Source organism: Chenopodium album, chromosome 4 (genome assembly GCF_948465745.1).
Source record: "Chenopodium album chromosome 4, dcCheAlbu1.1, whole genome shotgun sequence".
Classification (NCBI taxonomy): Eukaryota; Viridiplantae; Streptophyta; class Magnoliopsida; order Caryophyllales; family Amaranthaceae; genus Chenopodium; species Chenopodium album.
Window position 1 is genome coordinate 5860195 of NC_137837.1, and position 16483 is coordinate 5876677.

General features: G+C 35.4%; 1 protein-coding gene and 1 pseudogene across 2 annotated transcripts; one reads left to right on the top strand and one right to left on the bottom strand.

Moving 5' to 3' along the window:
• Positions 1 to 170: 170 nt before the first annotated feature.
• Positions 171 to 3592, bottom strand: LOC145627530 (cyclin-dependent kinase G-2 pseudogene; annotated as a pseudogene). The gene is made up of 3 exons (XR_014111402.1): positions 2380 to 3592; positions 793 to 2198; positions 171 to 512 (listed from the first exon to the last, which is right to left on the bottom strand). The product of XR_014111402.1 is annotated as a cyclin-dependent kinase G-2 pseudogene (transcript).
• Positions 3593 to 7341: 3749 nt separating this feature from the next.
• Positions 7342 to 15859, top strand: LOC145628717 (T-complex protein 1 subunit gamma-like). Its single transcript, XM_081681095.1, has 13 exons — positions 7342 to 7526; positions 8529 to 8590; positions 9079 to 9151; positions 9780 to 9847; positions 10109 to 10178; positions 10555 to 10623; positions 10717 to 10788; positions 10903 to 10976; positions 13515 to 14177; positions 14261 to 14386; positions 14561 to 14665; positions 14751 to 14825; positions 15268 to 15859. The coding sequence occupies exons 1-13, from the start codon at positions 7502 to 7504 to the stop codon at positions 15454 to 15456; spliced, it is 1671 nt and encodes a 556-aa protein (XP_081537221.1). The 5' UTR covers positions 7342 to 7501; the 3' UTR covers positions 15457 to 15859.
• The last annotated feature ends 624 nt before the right edge of the window (positions 15860 to 16483 follow it).

Here is a 16483-nt window from a genome sequence, read left to right on the forward strand (position 1 = left end):
TACTCCGTAGTAAACAATTATCACTACGACAAATGAAGGCATTTTATACATGCGTTAAATTAATTTGGTTTGTTAAATTATCTATAAAACGAATAAAAAAGGAAATAGTTTAGGCAGGAATGCGGGCTACTAAAAGTTTAAGAGGAAAAAATATAATGTAGGTTATTGCTTTATACGAGTAATAATATAGATGGATAGATTTCAACAAAATGCAAGTGTACCCTAATTGTCATGCTGTTGTGTTGATACATCTTCTGACAATTTTCACTAAACAAATAAATGGATGATTATTAATCTAAATCTCAGATCAAATCATGCTTTCCATGTTCTTATAGAAGATTCATACAACACATGATCACTCGATAACACTACACCGGCACATGAAATTGATTAAAAAACATTGTTGATTTAACACGAAATTGATCATCAGGTTGCCGCAGCAAAGATAAATTTGGTGAAGATGATTCGATTGAGTGGTGTCAAAAACGGACCAGCATCGTATGCTTAAGCACCTACAAGATAGTTGATCTCAGAGATAAAATAAGTTGAATTCCAAAATATTTAGGTCAAGTTGAAACTTGAAAATTGGAGCAGGCAAGGATAGCAAACAATGTTGTATTCATCTGTCACCATGGACATGTGAACTTATTTAGCAACTAGAAACAAATACTAGTATACTACCTACATCCGAAAATAATAATCATGTACTTTAGAATTAGTAAAATCCTTGCATTATTAAAGGTTAAGGCAATGTGAATACAGAGTATTATACTGCATGTTTTTAATACTCACAATTCTTCGGTCTTTCCGGCTCATGCTAACAGTTTCCTCAGTCTTTCAGGCTCACTCTAACACAGTTCCTTCAGTCTTACTTGCACATTCAGAACTGCCAGTGACTTCAGACCCCTAAACATCTGATACAACAGAAGTTACCACTCAAAAGAAGAAATCATCATACCAAAGTTAATACATCGTACACACGTCTAAAGCGTGGTTAAAGATCACATCCTTAAGGACATTATCTCTGCTCAGATGATCATGTACTAGTAACAGATTACATATGACATGTTACAACAATCTAAATTATGCTCTTTTTTATATTGAGCATCAATACTAACATCTTGCATCTAAAAATCAAGTTTCACAACCAATAAATCAGATAAAAGTTCAACCTTGACCACCTGTAAGATTGAGCATGAAGCCAACTGCAATACACTATGTAAAATGGCACACCGTTGCTAGGACATCTGTACCCCAGAAAAAGTATAATCTTCTCACAAATGCAAAATATTTATTTATCAACCACCAAAGCTACATGAAGTACTTAAAAAGCAAAGGAAAGAGATGAAGTACATAAAATACTCCCTCACCAACGACCATAAATGAAGTACCGAGTATTAACTCATTCTATAGTTTTTCAATGTCTCGTAAAGCTCCAATACAGCAGCAGAGATATGATCAAACTTCAAACAGATACAAGGACAGCCAGTTATGATTGTAAGACAGGACCACAATACACAAAAAAAGTAGAAGAGAAACAATATACCCCAACTCCACAATAAAACCTGAAAACTTAAAAAAGATGTTTCTCCACCAACTGAGGCATGAAGAAAATTGTTTCCAGTATAGTTGATTTGATTGCAGTAACTCCTTGTTAAAATAAGTGCACTAGACAATAAAAATAAGCAAGATGGCTTAAGAAAATAATCACCCGTAAAATGACAATCTTCATGATAATGTACATGGACATAATAAAATAGATACAAAAGTTTCTCCAAATCACAAGCCAATGAAAAAATGAAGGAAAACAAAAATATGATCAAAAAAAGAATTGTTACGTCACACCTTTGTTATTAATTCAGCAATGCAACTCAACTTTACTTCATGAATTGCTTCACAAAAGTCATATAACCCTACAAGGAGGAAAAATATTATATCCAAACTCAAAAATTAATCACATACATCAACAGGTTCCACAAAAATGTAACAGCAAATTAGATAAGATAAGAGTACTGCTGCAGTCCCTTTGATGAAGCTCTGCCCGACATAATCTGATTACTACTTGTGTAGAAGCCTACAATACCGGTGGGAAAGTAGGCATGAACTCCTTGGAATTGGGAAGAGGAACATCCTGAAACCAGCAATGATTAAGAGCCTCTTTCGCTGTTATCCTCTTCTCAGGGTCATATGTTAATAGCCTGCTCAACAAGTCAAGCCCTGAGTTAGACAATGTTGGAGAGCCAATAAAAGATGCACAGGGAAACTTTTTATGCAATAGATTGTATGGTTGGTGAACAAAGTTGAGCTTAACCCCAGGCAACTTTGAGTAGCCTTCCCAAATATTGTCATTAGGTGTGCCCAACAAATTGAATATCTTACCAATCTGCTCAAACTCAGTTTTTCCCTCAAATAATGGTTTGCCAGTCAGTAGTTCAGCCATTATGCAACCCACTGACCACATATCCACAGCTGTTGAGTATTCTTTGGCTCCCAGCAGAAGCTCGGGAGCCCTGTACCAAAGCGTTACCACCATAGAAGTATACGGTTTCAATGGACTACCATACTGGCATGACAATCCAAAATCACAAATTTTCACCTCTCCCATATTATTAAACAAGATATTTGCTGTCTTTAAATCTCTATGAAACACCCAATTATCATGAAGATATTCAACACCCTCCAAAAGTTGAAGCATCAAGCACTTCACTTCACTCTGACTAAAAGGCCGCCTCCTTGCCTTAACCAATGCCCTAAGATCATGTTCCACATAGTCCATCACCAAATAAACATTATCAAACCCATCAACGCCATCATCAACCACAACTTCTCGAACATTCACAATGGATGGATGGTTCAATAACATGTGTATTTTAATCTCCCTCAAATAACAAACAGGAAATCCCTCATTTCCCTTCCCCAACTTCATCTTCTTTAAAACAACTATCTCTCCACTCTTCTTATCCCTTGCTTTATACACAACCCCATAACTTCCCTCATTAATCTTACCAAGATTCTCATACTCAACCACACTTCTACAACCTCGAGGCACAATCCCCCTCCCTCCCCTAGACACTCCACCCTCATCGAAATCATCCAAATCCAATGTAACACATTCCTTAACATGATCACTTACATCAAATTTCATACAATCATCACCATTTACTCTCATCACACACTCAACAGTTAACTCCTCCTTTTGAATCACCCCGCTCGCACGACTCCACCTCCTCCCCTTCACTCCCTCCGCTTTAATAACAACTCCACCCTTCTGTACCCAACCACACTCATCAAAATCATGATCAAACACCCACCGAGACTTCGATAATTTCGGTACACGACTAATAATAATACCCTCTTCATCAAGATCATTACATAATTTCGGCCTTCGAGGAGCGAGCCTCCTCCTCTTTCGAAGCGAAGAAAGCACAACTCCATTATCAATTTCCTCACTATAATCGGTTTCAAAGCTACCCCTTTTTCGGCCATACTTATAATGAACCCCATTATTCTGAGAACTAATGTTACCCCCATAACCAAAACCTTGACAACAATTAGAAACTTTCCTCAAACTACTAGCTTTTCTTGCCGACATGATTACAAGCAAAAAAACTCTTAATTATGAAATTGTGAATTGTATGATAATAATTTGCTTATACAATGAAATTGATCAACAAAAGTCACAAATTTGGAAAATAATACAGAAAAAATAAGGCATAAAACCCTTAGAAATTTGCAATATTTGGAATTCCTGGAATTCTTACCAGAAGGCGTTCGTGAGTTCAGCAGAGATTGATTGAGGAGAACGCAGAAGCCGTATTTATATGTTTTTGCCCCCCAAAAAAACATGGGTCGGTGAAATTAAAGGGAATGCCTTGGTGATCAAGTCAAATTGATTTTAACTTAGGCCCCTCTAACTTCATCTTATTTTTTTGCGAATTAAAATTATTTTTATTTTTATTTATTTTTTACTGCAATGAAATTATTTTTACTGATTTTTTTAAGTTATTGATTTTTAAATAGAAATTATTTTTACTGAACTGAAATTATTTTTCTTGAATATTATCTTTTAAGGGGAAGTGAACAGGGTTAATTTGATCAATATGGAGTAATATTTATAATTATCAATAAGTATAAATTATAGTAAGAAAATTAATAATCTACGTATTGAGAAGATTTCAACAAATACTAACCGATTTTTTTTTTTTTTCTTTTTATGTATAGATAAGAACCATTGGTCAAAGTAGATAAAATGATCCGTACTAAAAGTATTAATGAAGCACTTATAAAAATGTGGAAGGAGTACTTTGTATTATCTATTTAAGGGTGTGCTTATTCATTTAATTTCAATTTATAAAATAAAAAATTAAAAAAAATAATAAAAAAGGTTTTAGTGTTTTAAATTAAACTTGAGTGACCTTGGAGTAAGACTATAGACCGTAAGATTATCGTGAGTATGAGGGGTGAGTTTGGAGTGGGTCTCAAGGGACATCCATCCGGCATTTTTATGTCAAAGTCCTTTTTATAGTCTAAAAGGTGAGTTATTGATTGTCAAACTCCTAATCAACTTTTGCTTGAATATTATATGCATGTGAAAATAGTATGAGAAACATGCTCTTCTTCGATCCACCCAAAGTACATGGTAACAAATTATCATTAATTTTTGAATTATACCCTTCAACAATGTAATTTAGTAGGGAATGAGCTTAGGTCTAGAGAGTTTTTGTGCGAATTTGAATTTTCATAAAAATATATATATAAAAAATAAAAAAAAAAAAAAAAAAAAAAAAGGAGTACTTAAAAGGTATGATAAATGGCTTACATCAAGTATGCAATATTGGGTTATGTTAAATCTGAAGGGCAGGATCAGGGTAGACTGTGATGATTGGCCTTGTATTTTTGCAATTACATGTTGGTGGCTTTGGCGGTGTAGAAATGAGCGTAGCTTTCGAAGAGAGGTTGATATTCCCATGGACCAACTGAGCTACATAATGGCTCGAGTTGGGGACATTCGTTGAGCTTATGAAAACAAAATTATGGGAACTCTTCTAGCAAAGAGAAAGAGGACTGAAGCTCTAATTAGATGTGAGCTCCCTAAGGAAGGTTGGGTTCGTCTCAACCCGGATGGTGTGTCGAAAGGCAACCCGGGGCTAGCTGGTGGAGGTGGTTTTGATTCGTGGCCATCTGGGTGAGCTATATGAAGTGTTTGCTATGAATTGTGATGTATGTTCTTGCACCAAAGCCGAGATTCTTGCTGTTCTTCGTGGCCTTGCCATAAAGTGGAATAATGGAGGGCACCATAAAGTGCAGCTTACTACTGATTCGGAAGTCATTCTCTGGATGCTGGTGATCTAATCCCAACCACCTCTCCTTTTATTCACTTGATTCGCAAATGTAAACTCTTGATTACTCGACGTGATTGGGAGATTACGATTGGACATAGCTTCAGAGAGGTCAACCAAGTTGCCGATTAGTTGGCTAATTTTGGGGTGACGCCTAGTCAAAAGTTGGTGATGTTCGTGGCGATCCCAAATGATCTTCATGCCATTTTATTGGAGAACCTTAGGCGTGTGTTAGATGAATGGTGTTAAGGTCTAGTAGTTGGTAGTTTGTTGGTTTCCTGCTTTTGTCTTTCTTTTTGCTTTTCTTTGTTTGTTTTGTTCTTGTCTTTTGGGGCTTGCCCCTGGTATTCGCAAAAAAAAAGGTATAAAGCTAATGTGATTCTGTTTCAAATATTTTTTTTTTTTTTTTTGGACAAATTATTCAAGGGTGGCTGGTCATTAAAAAGAAGGTGTTGTAAAAGCATATATGTAGTACAATATTATTATGTCATGAATGAAGTATATAAAATGTACAAGTAAATCAACAGGAGCACGAAGTAGATTTTTCATTTTTGACAGCATACAAGTTGTAAATATACATCAGTGATTCTCCAAAATTACCAGTCCTAGAGTGAGTGACCAAGATAAGCTTCCCAAATAGAGAAAATAGTAAGAGCGCAAACTTAATCGTCTTCAGTAATCAGTACCCAAAATGACTTAGGCCAAGCAAAAAACCAAGTCTATACAACATTCATTTACAAAAAGCTCAGCATCCACATACAGAGTTGCCAACCCAATCCACGTAACTCGGCTGTCCTATAAGCAAGATCATAACCAAAAACCAGCATATTCACCTAAAACAAACAATCTCTTTACTTGACAATGGATTCCGTATTCACAAGCCTCCCATTCAAATTCTTCTTCCGATTTTATACTTTAATGCCAAGTCTTGGGTCCTTGCACATAGAAAGACTAGTTCTTGCAACGAAATTCAAATCAGCCTTCCTAGCATTTAATTTTGGCGGTTTTGGCCTGCACAATAACAAAATTCCACCAATCCAACCCTAGTTCAGTACTTACCAGAATTTCACATGATGCAAGTCAATGATAAAAATGCCTTCGAAGCTGGAATAGAAAAAACAAGAGGGTACACAGACACTCACACAGCAGACGAGATGACCGGAGCAACTGGAGCCGGAGAAGAAGAACTGCAAATTAAAAAATCACACACAGCAATAAGCAAGCTTTAACATAACATGCATATCTTCAAACAACTAGGTAACATACAAGAGTATAACTCACCCTGCTGCACACGCCCATAAATGTTTGGGCATCGAAATGCGCTACAAGCCAAAACATACAACCGTGTTAAAAAAACAGCAAAATATAAAAATTATGTCGTCAGGAACCCGAAATGAAAGATCAAGAAGCACACCAAAAGCTATCAGACATTAGCAGCAAACACAAACAAAAGAACCTGCTGCCAATACAAACATAATCCAGTTTTTATGAGGTGAACTAACAGCATCAACATTGTATAAGTAACCTATGGGAAAGAGGGACGTGAGGTTGATTGTCATTACATAGCTCGGGCAGTCTATTTGAAGTGTGCTCAAGGTTTAAAGGACAACTGCATCAAGGCTGTATCAAACATTGCCATTTCACTATTTCATTTTAACTTATTCAAAATGAGAATGTTTTACAATAACAATTGCTGCATTATGGTCTATGCGTATTTCATAGTATAAATCAGGCATGGACTAAGATAGTTCCCTATTTTTATTCCCTTATTAGATTCATCTTGTTTGAACCTATTTTTCTTTTATAAGGTAAAGTTCTAAGATTCAAAGGACACGTAGCGATATTCAAAAGACATTTATGATTTTGCCCTATTTTTCTTAGATTCAAAGAACACGTTGCGATATTCAAAAGACATTTACGATTTTACCCTAAATGAATGAAGTGGCTAAAGACCGTGATGGGAGATCCAACATGACCTAAAGACTCGTAAAAAGTTTAAACGAAAAACTTCGAGGGTTTTCCATTTCATAATTCATATAGAGAGAGGGAGGGCAACACAACATTGAAGAACACAACTCAACACTCTTCACACTCTCTCTTTAAACCAAATCCTCTGTTTCTCCTCCCAAATTTCTGAAGCTTTCTCTCTCTAATCAGAAATCATGCACGCACCAGTTGTCGTTCTCAGTAAGCATTCTCTTTCTCTCTCTTCCGATTGATTTCTTCGTTTTTCACTTTACAATGTCCGTTAAACCTAATTTCATGACCAGATTTTTATTAGTTTTTGTGATTTTTTTTATGTTTAAATTAGTTCGTTGTTGCAGTGAATGTTGCTGAAAATGTGAGATTTGAGTTTGTTTTGAATTAGGGTTTTGTTTAGGGTTTTTGTAATTTTGTAAAAGAAGCGGTTTTGTTGGATTGTTACAAGATCTGATCTCGTTTGTTTAATCATTCAATGGATTGAATATGATTGTTACTGTGAATGTTGTTATTTTGTAGTATAGTAGTTTATTTTGGTTGATTTCATGGTTCGTGGGAAGGGAGGCGGTTTATATACTTTTACAATAAGGCTATGCTACTTATTAATTCATAATTGATTATAAGAGTTTAATTGGTGTGATTTTGCTTGAGTTAGTTGATGAAAGATGGGAGGTTTTGGTATTTTTTAGTTTTAAAATTTGTTTCGAGATCTTGTATGTGGTTTATAATTTACGGTGCAATGTGAATTTGGATTTTGGTTTTTGTTATGCGGGTTTTGTTGGGAATTGAATTTGGCAATGGATTTCTCTATTCTACTGTCATAATATGGTGTGTATTGAAATTGCTTTTGATTTCATTGATAATTGCTCTTCCAAGGTTAAATGTAGTTGATAAGATTGTTTTGGACTGATAATATTGCATGGAAGTACTCAAGCCTGTGCATTTAGACGTTTGCTTGCTATATTAGCTACTAGGGATGGTGTTGTTAGTCTTGACGATGCTAGAGCTAAAGCTGTAGTAATTAGTAAAACAGGTCATATCACTCTGAAAAAGGAAGATAAACAAGTCAGATAATACCTAAAACCACTACCCAATAGATATATTAAAGAACATTGGATAAAGAGACTTGATTGTTAGGTTTGAGCGTTATGTTTTAGTCTTCTTTATTTTCCTTCTGTTGATTTATTTTCATTTGCCCTTAAATTGCAGAGGATTCCACAAAACGTGAAAGTGGTACCAAGGTCCATCATGCTAATATTCGAGCAGCAAAGGTAACAATCAGATTCTTTTTTATGGTTATTGCTTTGTTTCCTTGATCCTTCACCACAAGGATTTCCGTTTTGTCTTGCTATGTTAGTACTTGTCCCTAGCTTTTTAAATATCCTCAGTTGTTTGAATTTTTATCACACTTCATTAATCCTATGATTATGTGTGTCAAAGTGAAATACATGCCAAATGCCCTGTTAATTTATGCGAGCTTTGAACTCATAATAAGAAACCCTATGTGATATATGTGGCCAATTTGGGTAATCTCTGTAGTAATCAATAGTGTAGCTCCTCTTAGTCTTGTGTCAGGTATAAAATAATTTCTTTCGAATGTTCAAACTTTGTGCTATCAAGTTTCCATAGGATCACTTTTTTGCTTCTTAAGGTTCTTGATGGTTTTGTTTGAAGGGTTTCAGTCATTATTATCTGATGTTCTGACTGTAAAAGTATGTTTCCTGACTTTTCAAAACATGTGATATGTTTATTGTGACAGGCTGTTGCTGAAGTGATTCGAACGACATTGGGTCCACGTTCAATGTTAAAAATGCTCCTTGATGCTGCTGGAGGTGATATATCTTTTCTGCTTTAGTATGGGTAGAAAAGTTGATGTTTTTTTTTATCATTTAGATTGCCGTCATAGTTATTTGTTTCAAAATGTTGTTTCTGTATATTACCATTGCCAGCTTTGTATCTTTAAGATGAAAGCATAATTTTGACAGGGATTGAAGGTTGTGAAATGTTATTTACTTCAAATATTAAGAATTTGTTTCAGTAAACATCTTTTATTCATTAACCAAAAGAAACATATTTTTTTTATTCTTGGGGAGGAGGGAATTAAGGGAAGGGTGAGTATTGCTTGGTGTAAGGCTCTGCATTCTTCATATAATTAGGTCATATTCATTTCTTGTATCTTTATAGAGAGATCAGCAATTAGGTCATCTGTCCTATATTATGTTGGAAGAAAGGTTGGAAAGAAGTTGAATCATTTGTTTGGTATGCTTTTGTTGTTGCACCTTCATGTTGGTGGTAAAGGGTTTCAGACCAAAGATAGTAGTTTATAGGTCCTTGCATGAGTCGGTAACACCTTTTTTTTTTTCCTTCTGCAAAGTGCAGATGGCGATGACCTGTGTAGTTGATTGACTCATTTTGGCCTTTGCATTTAATTTGCTCTTCATGCTATGTTGGTGATTGCAGGCATAGTCGTGACAAACGATGGGAATGCTATTTTACGTGAATTAGATCTTGCTCACCCAGCTGCCAAGGCATGTGCTCTGTCTTTCATCTCTTCACCCCATTAAATAAAAGTAGAAACTGTTACGTACATTCCAAAGGACACACATGATTCTCATTGTGTGCTGGTTGAGTCTAGGGATAGCCATATGATGAATATCCTTAGTCCACCATTTGTTTCCTTTGTCAGTTTGGTTTATTCTAAAATCTGGCATCTTGTGAAATTTATGAATTTTCTCAGGACGCTTTATTAGTTCCTCTCCACTAATATGTGTTTTCCATTGTAATAATAGTCAATGATTGAACTTAGCCGAACGCAAGATGAAGAGGTAGGAGACGGAACAACTTCTGTTATTGTTCTTGGTAAGTAAAGATTACTCCTCACTTCATCGCTGAATTTGGGTTTGGGGTACTATAGGCAAACCAATGAAAGCAGTGGTTCTTATTTTCTGCTTGTGGGTCCAAGAATTATAAGCAGCGATTGAAGAATATTTATTATTACTTTAATTGTACTTGTTATATAGCAAGTAGAAGCTTGAAAGATCTGAGCTTGCATACTACCCTGTGCTTCCCTATAAACTTTGAATTGTCTCTACCTGATTCGCTCGAATTGATCCATGTTTTTTTGATGATTTGGAAACAATTTGGATGTACTTTTGCCTCCGCCCCCTCCCCTGGTATTCCATGCATTCCCTATAATCATTGAAAATTCAATTCTTGGTTGAAATTTGTGTTACAGCTGGAGAGATGCTTCATGTAGCTGAAGATTTTATTGATAAGAATTTTCATCCTACTGTTATTTGCCGAGGTATTAATTTGCTGGTACTCTCATATATGCATTTTCTGATGCACGATTATGTTGTGGAGCATTAAAATTAACTCTGAATTTGATGTTTCTTAGCCTACACCAAAGCTCTGGAAGATGCAATTGCAGTTATTGACAAGGTCGCAATGACCATTGATGTGAAGGATCGTATGTTCCTGTAACTCGTGATTTTGTCTCATTTTACATATCATCTATATGTTCTTTTACCTTTTCAATTGGTTATGGTGCTTTTATGCTATCTAAAAGCTTGGATTGATGCAGGTGCTACTATGTTGGGATTGGTCAAAAGCTGTATTGGCACAAAGTTCACCAGTCAGTTTGGTGATCTGATTGCGGTGAGTTATCTTCCTTTTGTTTTATACCTTTGTTCTCTTTATAATGTTCGTTTCTTTTGTTTCCTGGATTGAGGCAAAAACAGCTGGTTGTCTTAGCTGTTGCACACGACATTACAACTTTCCTTGTAACTCATGTCTCAACTATCATTAGGGGGCCTGTGCCTGTGCCTGTGCCTGTGCCTGTGCCTGTGCCTGTGCATGGACATGAGACACCTAGCTTCTTGTACTTGTGTGTAGAGGTTTTAATGGGGCCAATTTTGCATTTCAATCATACTACCTTCATTCCTGAAAGTTTATTTGCTTCCGGTTTAGCAGTTCCTAAAAGTTGCTTACACTTTACTTTATTCCAATTTTGGAAAACATCTTTCCACTGATTCTTTTATACTTTTTCTAACATTTTCTTGCTGTCACCCACCATTTAATGTTCTCTCTACTACTTTATACACCATTTTCTAACTCTCACTAACCACATCAGCACTCTCTCACCGATCACATTTATTTGTGTGCACATAATAACCATGAAGAATTTTTGGGATCAGAGGTAGTATTATATTGTCTCTGAGTGCTAATAGTCTGCCGTGAGATACACTGATAGATGGTCAATTATGCCTTTTTTAAGGAGAGAGAGGGGGGGGGGTGTTTGTAGCTTTTATAGCTGTTATTGGCAATTGTGCTCATTATCTGATTTATGTATTCGTTCTGTTTTTCTTTGTTACTGTAAGATATCTTCCTTTTGTCATCCTTGAATTGAATATTAGTACACTGTATTTTCTAGTAATTTCATTGTATACCTGTTTGTCTTGGAGGAGTTAGCCTCCAACATTGGATGATATCCTTTGTTTTGGGATGGTGCGAGGACAATCCTTATTTAGGAAAGTTTGTGTGTATGCAGAGAAGCTGTTTATCCAGTTGCATTAGTTTTTTCTAATTATGGGATGGTTGAGGACCCGGAGTATTTTATACTTCCTATTTAATGATAGTACCTGGCTACTTTTAATGACAATTGGGGTGCTTAGATGAGAGGGTTGACACACATTATATCTCCTTGATCTCCACTCTTACTGGACATTTGATTTCAGATATGCTGGCTTACTCTGTGAGAACCCCTACTGAAATGTAACTTATGTAAGTTAAGGACTAAACTTAAATTTGTATGATCTAACCTATTTGCAAACAAAGAGGAAGTATAAGCTACTCTCTCAAAGCTTCCCCCTTTTACCTTGCTATCTGAAAGTTGTCTCCTCTTCTTCTTAGCAATCTGAGCCTTCGTCTGGAAATTGTTTCCTCTTCTTTCTAGTAATCCAAGACTTTGTCTGGTAATTGTCTCCTCTTCGTCCGAGTAATCTAAGACTTTGTCTTCTTTCTATCTCTTATTCCCTATAGTTGGTCATATTTTAGGACTTAATTGTTTAAAATAATAGATACTTCCCATAAACATACTTTCTTGCTTTTCGTAAGTATTCCAGCTAGGGTCTTGAATCTTTATCTTTAGTATTAGAAGCCCAAGGGTTCATAAACTTTTGGCTTAATTAGAGAATTTGGCCTTGTTTGTTTAAGAGCTTTTTAAAGAGGTTTTAGCTTATTTTGTCCAATTAGATGATTGACCAATTAGAAAAGCTGATTTGGGTGTTTGGTAAATAGCTTATCAAAAGAGCTTTTTGGGCTCAAAATGCTCTTTTAGAAAAAGCTCATTGTAAGAGCTTTTTAAAATTATCTTATTGAACAATTAGCTTTTTATCTATTAAATTCGCTAAAACAGCTAACAATTAATAGCTATTTACTAAACACTTTTACACAATCATCTAATTATTACTAAACCAGATAGTCAAACCAGCTAGCTAGTCACCCAACAGGGCCTTTACCTAGTTTTTGCAACAATAACCTTATAATTTATTTATTTATTTTTTTTTATTTTTTTTGGAAGAACAATAACTTTATAAATTGGAGATGTAGATCATGTAGCATGGCTATGAACTTTTATTTTTATCTTATTATTTTCTTTTTAAAATATTGTTCATAAAGTTGGCAAAAATCGGTATTATAGGAGGGATTCTAACTAAATTTTGGAGTGTTAATAGTGTAAATAAAAGTTCAAATGTTGCAATATTTGTGGAACGTAGAGAGTAGTTTGTAGTAATTTATAAGAATGTTTGGACTTTGGAGATTGGTTGAACCGGTGAAGAAGTTAACACTATACAACTATTATTAGCTGGTGGTAAACAATTTTGCAAGTATAAAAGTAAAATTTGTTTATTTTGTCTGGATTTTTTATTTAAAGAAATTTCACTTTTTTTTTTTTTGATAAGTTTGGATCTACCATATCCATAGGAATTCATACTCTCATAGAGATCTCATCCAATCACCCTTTAACTTACACAATCATAACAAGTTTTTTCTTTATTGATGTTATGGCTTGGCGTGATCTTGTCATTATTTAATTTTACATATGTTTTTGTTTCTATCCTTGAAGGAATAAGGACAAACCTCTTGATACTTTAGGCTTTTAATAATTTTAACTGTTCCTTACATGTGTTGTAGGATTTAGCAATTGAGGCCACAACAATAGTTGGTGTGGACCTTGGCCAAGGTCTGCGAGAGGTGGACATTAAGAAGTATATTAAAGTTGAGAAAGTGCCTGGAGGTCAATTGGAAGATTCCCAGGTGCTTAAAGGGGTGATGTTCAATAAGGATGTGGTTGCTCCTGGAAAAATGAGGCGGAAGATCCTCAACCCACGTGTCATTCTTCTTGATAGTCCTCTTGAATACAAGAAAGGTGAAAATCAAACAAATGCCGAGATAATGAAAGATGAAGACTGGGAAGTCTTGCTAAAAATGGAAGAAGAGTACATTCAGAATTTGTGTGGACAGATACTATTGCATAAACCAGATGTAGTGATCACTGAAAAAGGGCTAAGTGACTTGGCATGCCATTACTTAAGCAAGGCTGGTGTTACCGCAATTAGGAGAGTGAGAAAGACGGATAATAATAGAATTGCTAAGGCATGTGGGGCTGTCATTGTTAACAGGCCAGATGAATTGCAGGAGTTGGATGTAGGTACTGGTGCTGGGCTTTTTGAGGTCAAGAAAATTGGTGATGAGTTCTTTACATTTATTGTCGACTGCAAAGATCCAAAAGCTTGTACTGTGCTATTGAGAGGTGCTAGCAAAGATCTGCTAAACGAAGTGGAAAGAAATCTCCAGGTAACGCAATAGACTATTCTTTTAAAGGCTTAAGTTTGCATTAATTAAGGTATAATAATAACTGAAACATTCCCTTGTTACAGGATGCAATGTGTGTGGCAAGAAATATCATAAAAAACCCAAAACTTGTTCCTGGAGGTGGTGGTACAGAGTTGACTGTATCAGCAGCCCTGAAGCAAAAGAGTGCATCCATCGAAGGCATAGAAAAGGTGACCCTCTCTTCCCGACTCTACTCCTCCCTCTTTTACTTGAACAATAAACATAAAAGTCTAAAATTGTATTCTACAGCCTCCTTACTATGTGTTAAAGAAATTTATGACATTAACCTGGTGGCATAGTTTTGCTATAGTTGTAATCTTTCTTTCTCTTTTTTATTGCAACAGTGGCCATATGAAGCAGCTGCTTTAGCCTTTGAGGCTATACCCCGAACACTGGCCCAGAATTGTGGTGTAAATGTTATAAGGACTATGACTGCTTTGCGCGGAAAGGTCAGGATTCAATAATTTTTAAAAATTTGTCTGGATTATAAGAGATATTAGTGAATGTTGATTGATTTGATCTTTAATTGGGCAGCATGCAAATGGTGAAAATGCTTGGATTGGCATAGATGGAAACACTGGCGAAATTGCAGATATGAAAGAAAAGAAGGTATGTTTGTGTACGTTGTGGTGTAACATTTTGTGTATTTTATTATCTGTGTTTACTATCTTGTTATTTATTTTATGATTGAGCTATTTTGTTGTGGTATTGATTGTGTTAATTGTTGTTGTGCCATTGATTTTATATTAAAAATCATGTCAATGGTTCTTTTTACCATTTATCAGTTGCAGGAAAATGTGTTTTTTATTTTTTTTTTTATTTTTTGAAGCCACGGGAAAATATGATTGTCAACTCTGAAGTTGGGTTTAGTTATTATTTCTGTAAAAAAAAAAAAATAAAAAAAATAAATTAGAACTGAATATCTTGGTCTTTTTTTTTTCACCTAGTCAGAAGCTTGCTTTAGAACCAGACATTATTCAACTTACGGCTGAATAGGAAATTTTTTTACAGTAGTTTATTCATGCTATTTCAAATGTATTTATTTTGTCAGATATGGGATTCATACTCAGTAAAGGCTCAGACTTTCAAGACCGCCATAGAAGCAGCCTGCATGCTTCTAAGGATAGATGATATTGTTAGTGGCATCAAGAAGCAGCAGGCTCCTGGAGCACAAGCTCCGTCTAAACCAACTGTTGAGCAGGCTGATGATGCAGACAATGAACAAATGATTCCAGAGTGATAATTTTAGGATGAAGCGCTACTTTAATATCACTTTTGCCCCTGGGATCATGTCACCTGAGTATGGACTTTCTAACCAGAGTGATAATATTTCATATGATGCTCGGTGGAAGGTTCTTCGAACCTAGTGGGTGTAAACTGATCCCTCTTTGTATGTCTTTTGGTTTTTCATTTATTTTTGTTTTGAGTTTTTTTTTTTTTTTTTTTTTTTTTTTTTTTTTTTTTTTTGTGTAACTTAGCCATGGATAGGTAGCCCATCTTCTTTTAACTACTGTATTTTTTGTAGCGGAACTGTTTTCAGAATCAGTCTCTCTGCAAATCTTTTCATTAAATTTGCAAGAGCTTTCTCATACGGATGCCCAATATTGCATATATGCAGCTTATGAGGCAAAGGTTTTGAATTAGTCAGATGTTTTTAAGAGATGATTTCTGTTTGTAGTCCATAACTAATGTCCTCACTTCTTATTTATCCGGGTTGGAAATTTTATTTACCGTTGTACAGTTTCTTTAATCCAGGCGTCTCCATTGTTGCAAACTTGCAATTAATTTGCAACTTTACTAAAAGGAATACGTTTCGATTAGAACAATTAACTAAGGAAATGTATTGAAACTTGAAAGGTATCTATCATTGCATGATATCCCCACCTCTTTGAATTCCATTCAAAAAGTCATCAAGCAACAAATCTCAACCGTATCTTATTTTTTATGGAAATAATATTGATCCATATCATGTAATTTGAGTAACTCTATTTTTGTACTTCGTTACACTTTAGATAACAGCCAAGTGATTCCATTTTGTACTTCTGATTTGATCCGAGAAATTCAAGACCCAAACCCGATCTGTAACCGAACTAAACTCAACCCGAATTCGAACTTAACCCGATCTGAACTTAACCCGGCACCGATTTGATCTGACCTGAACTCAACCCGAATCCGATTTGACCCGACCTGAACTCAAATCGAACCGATTTGACCCGACCCGAGCTCAACCCGATCCGAAATTGACCCGAAAAATAACTGATCTAATC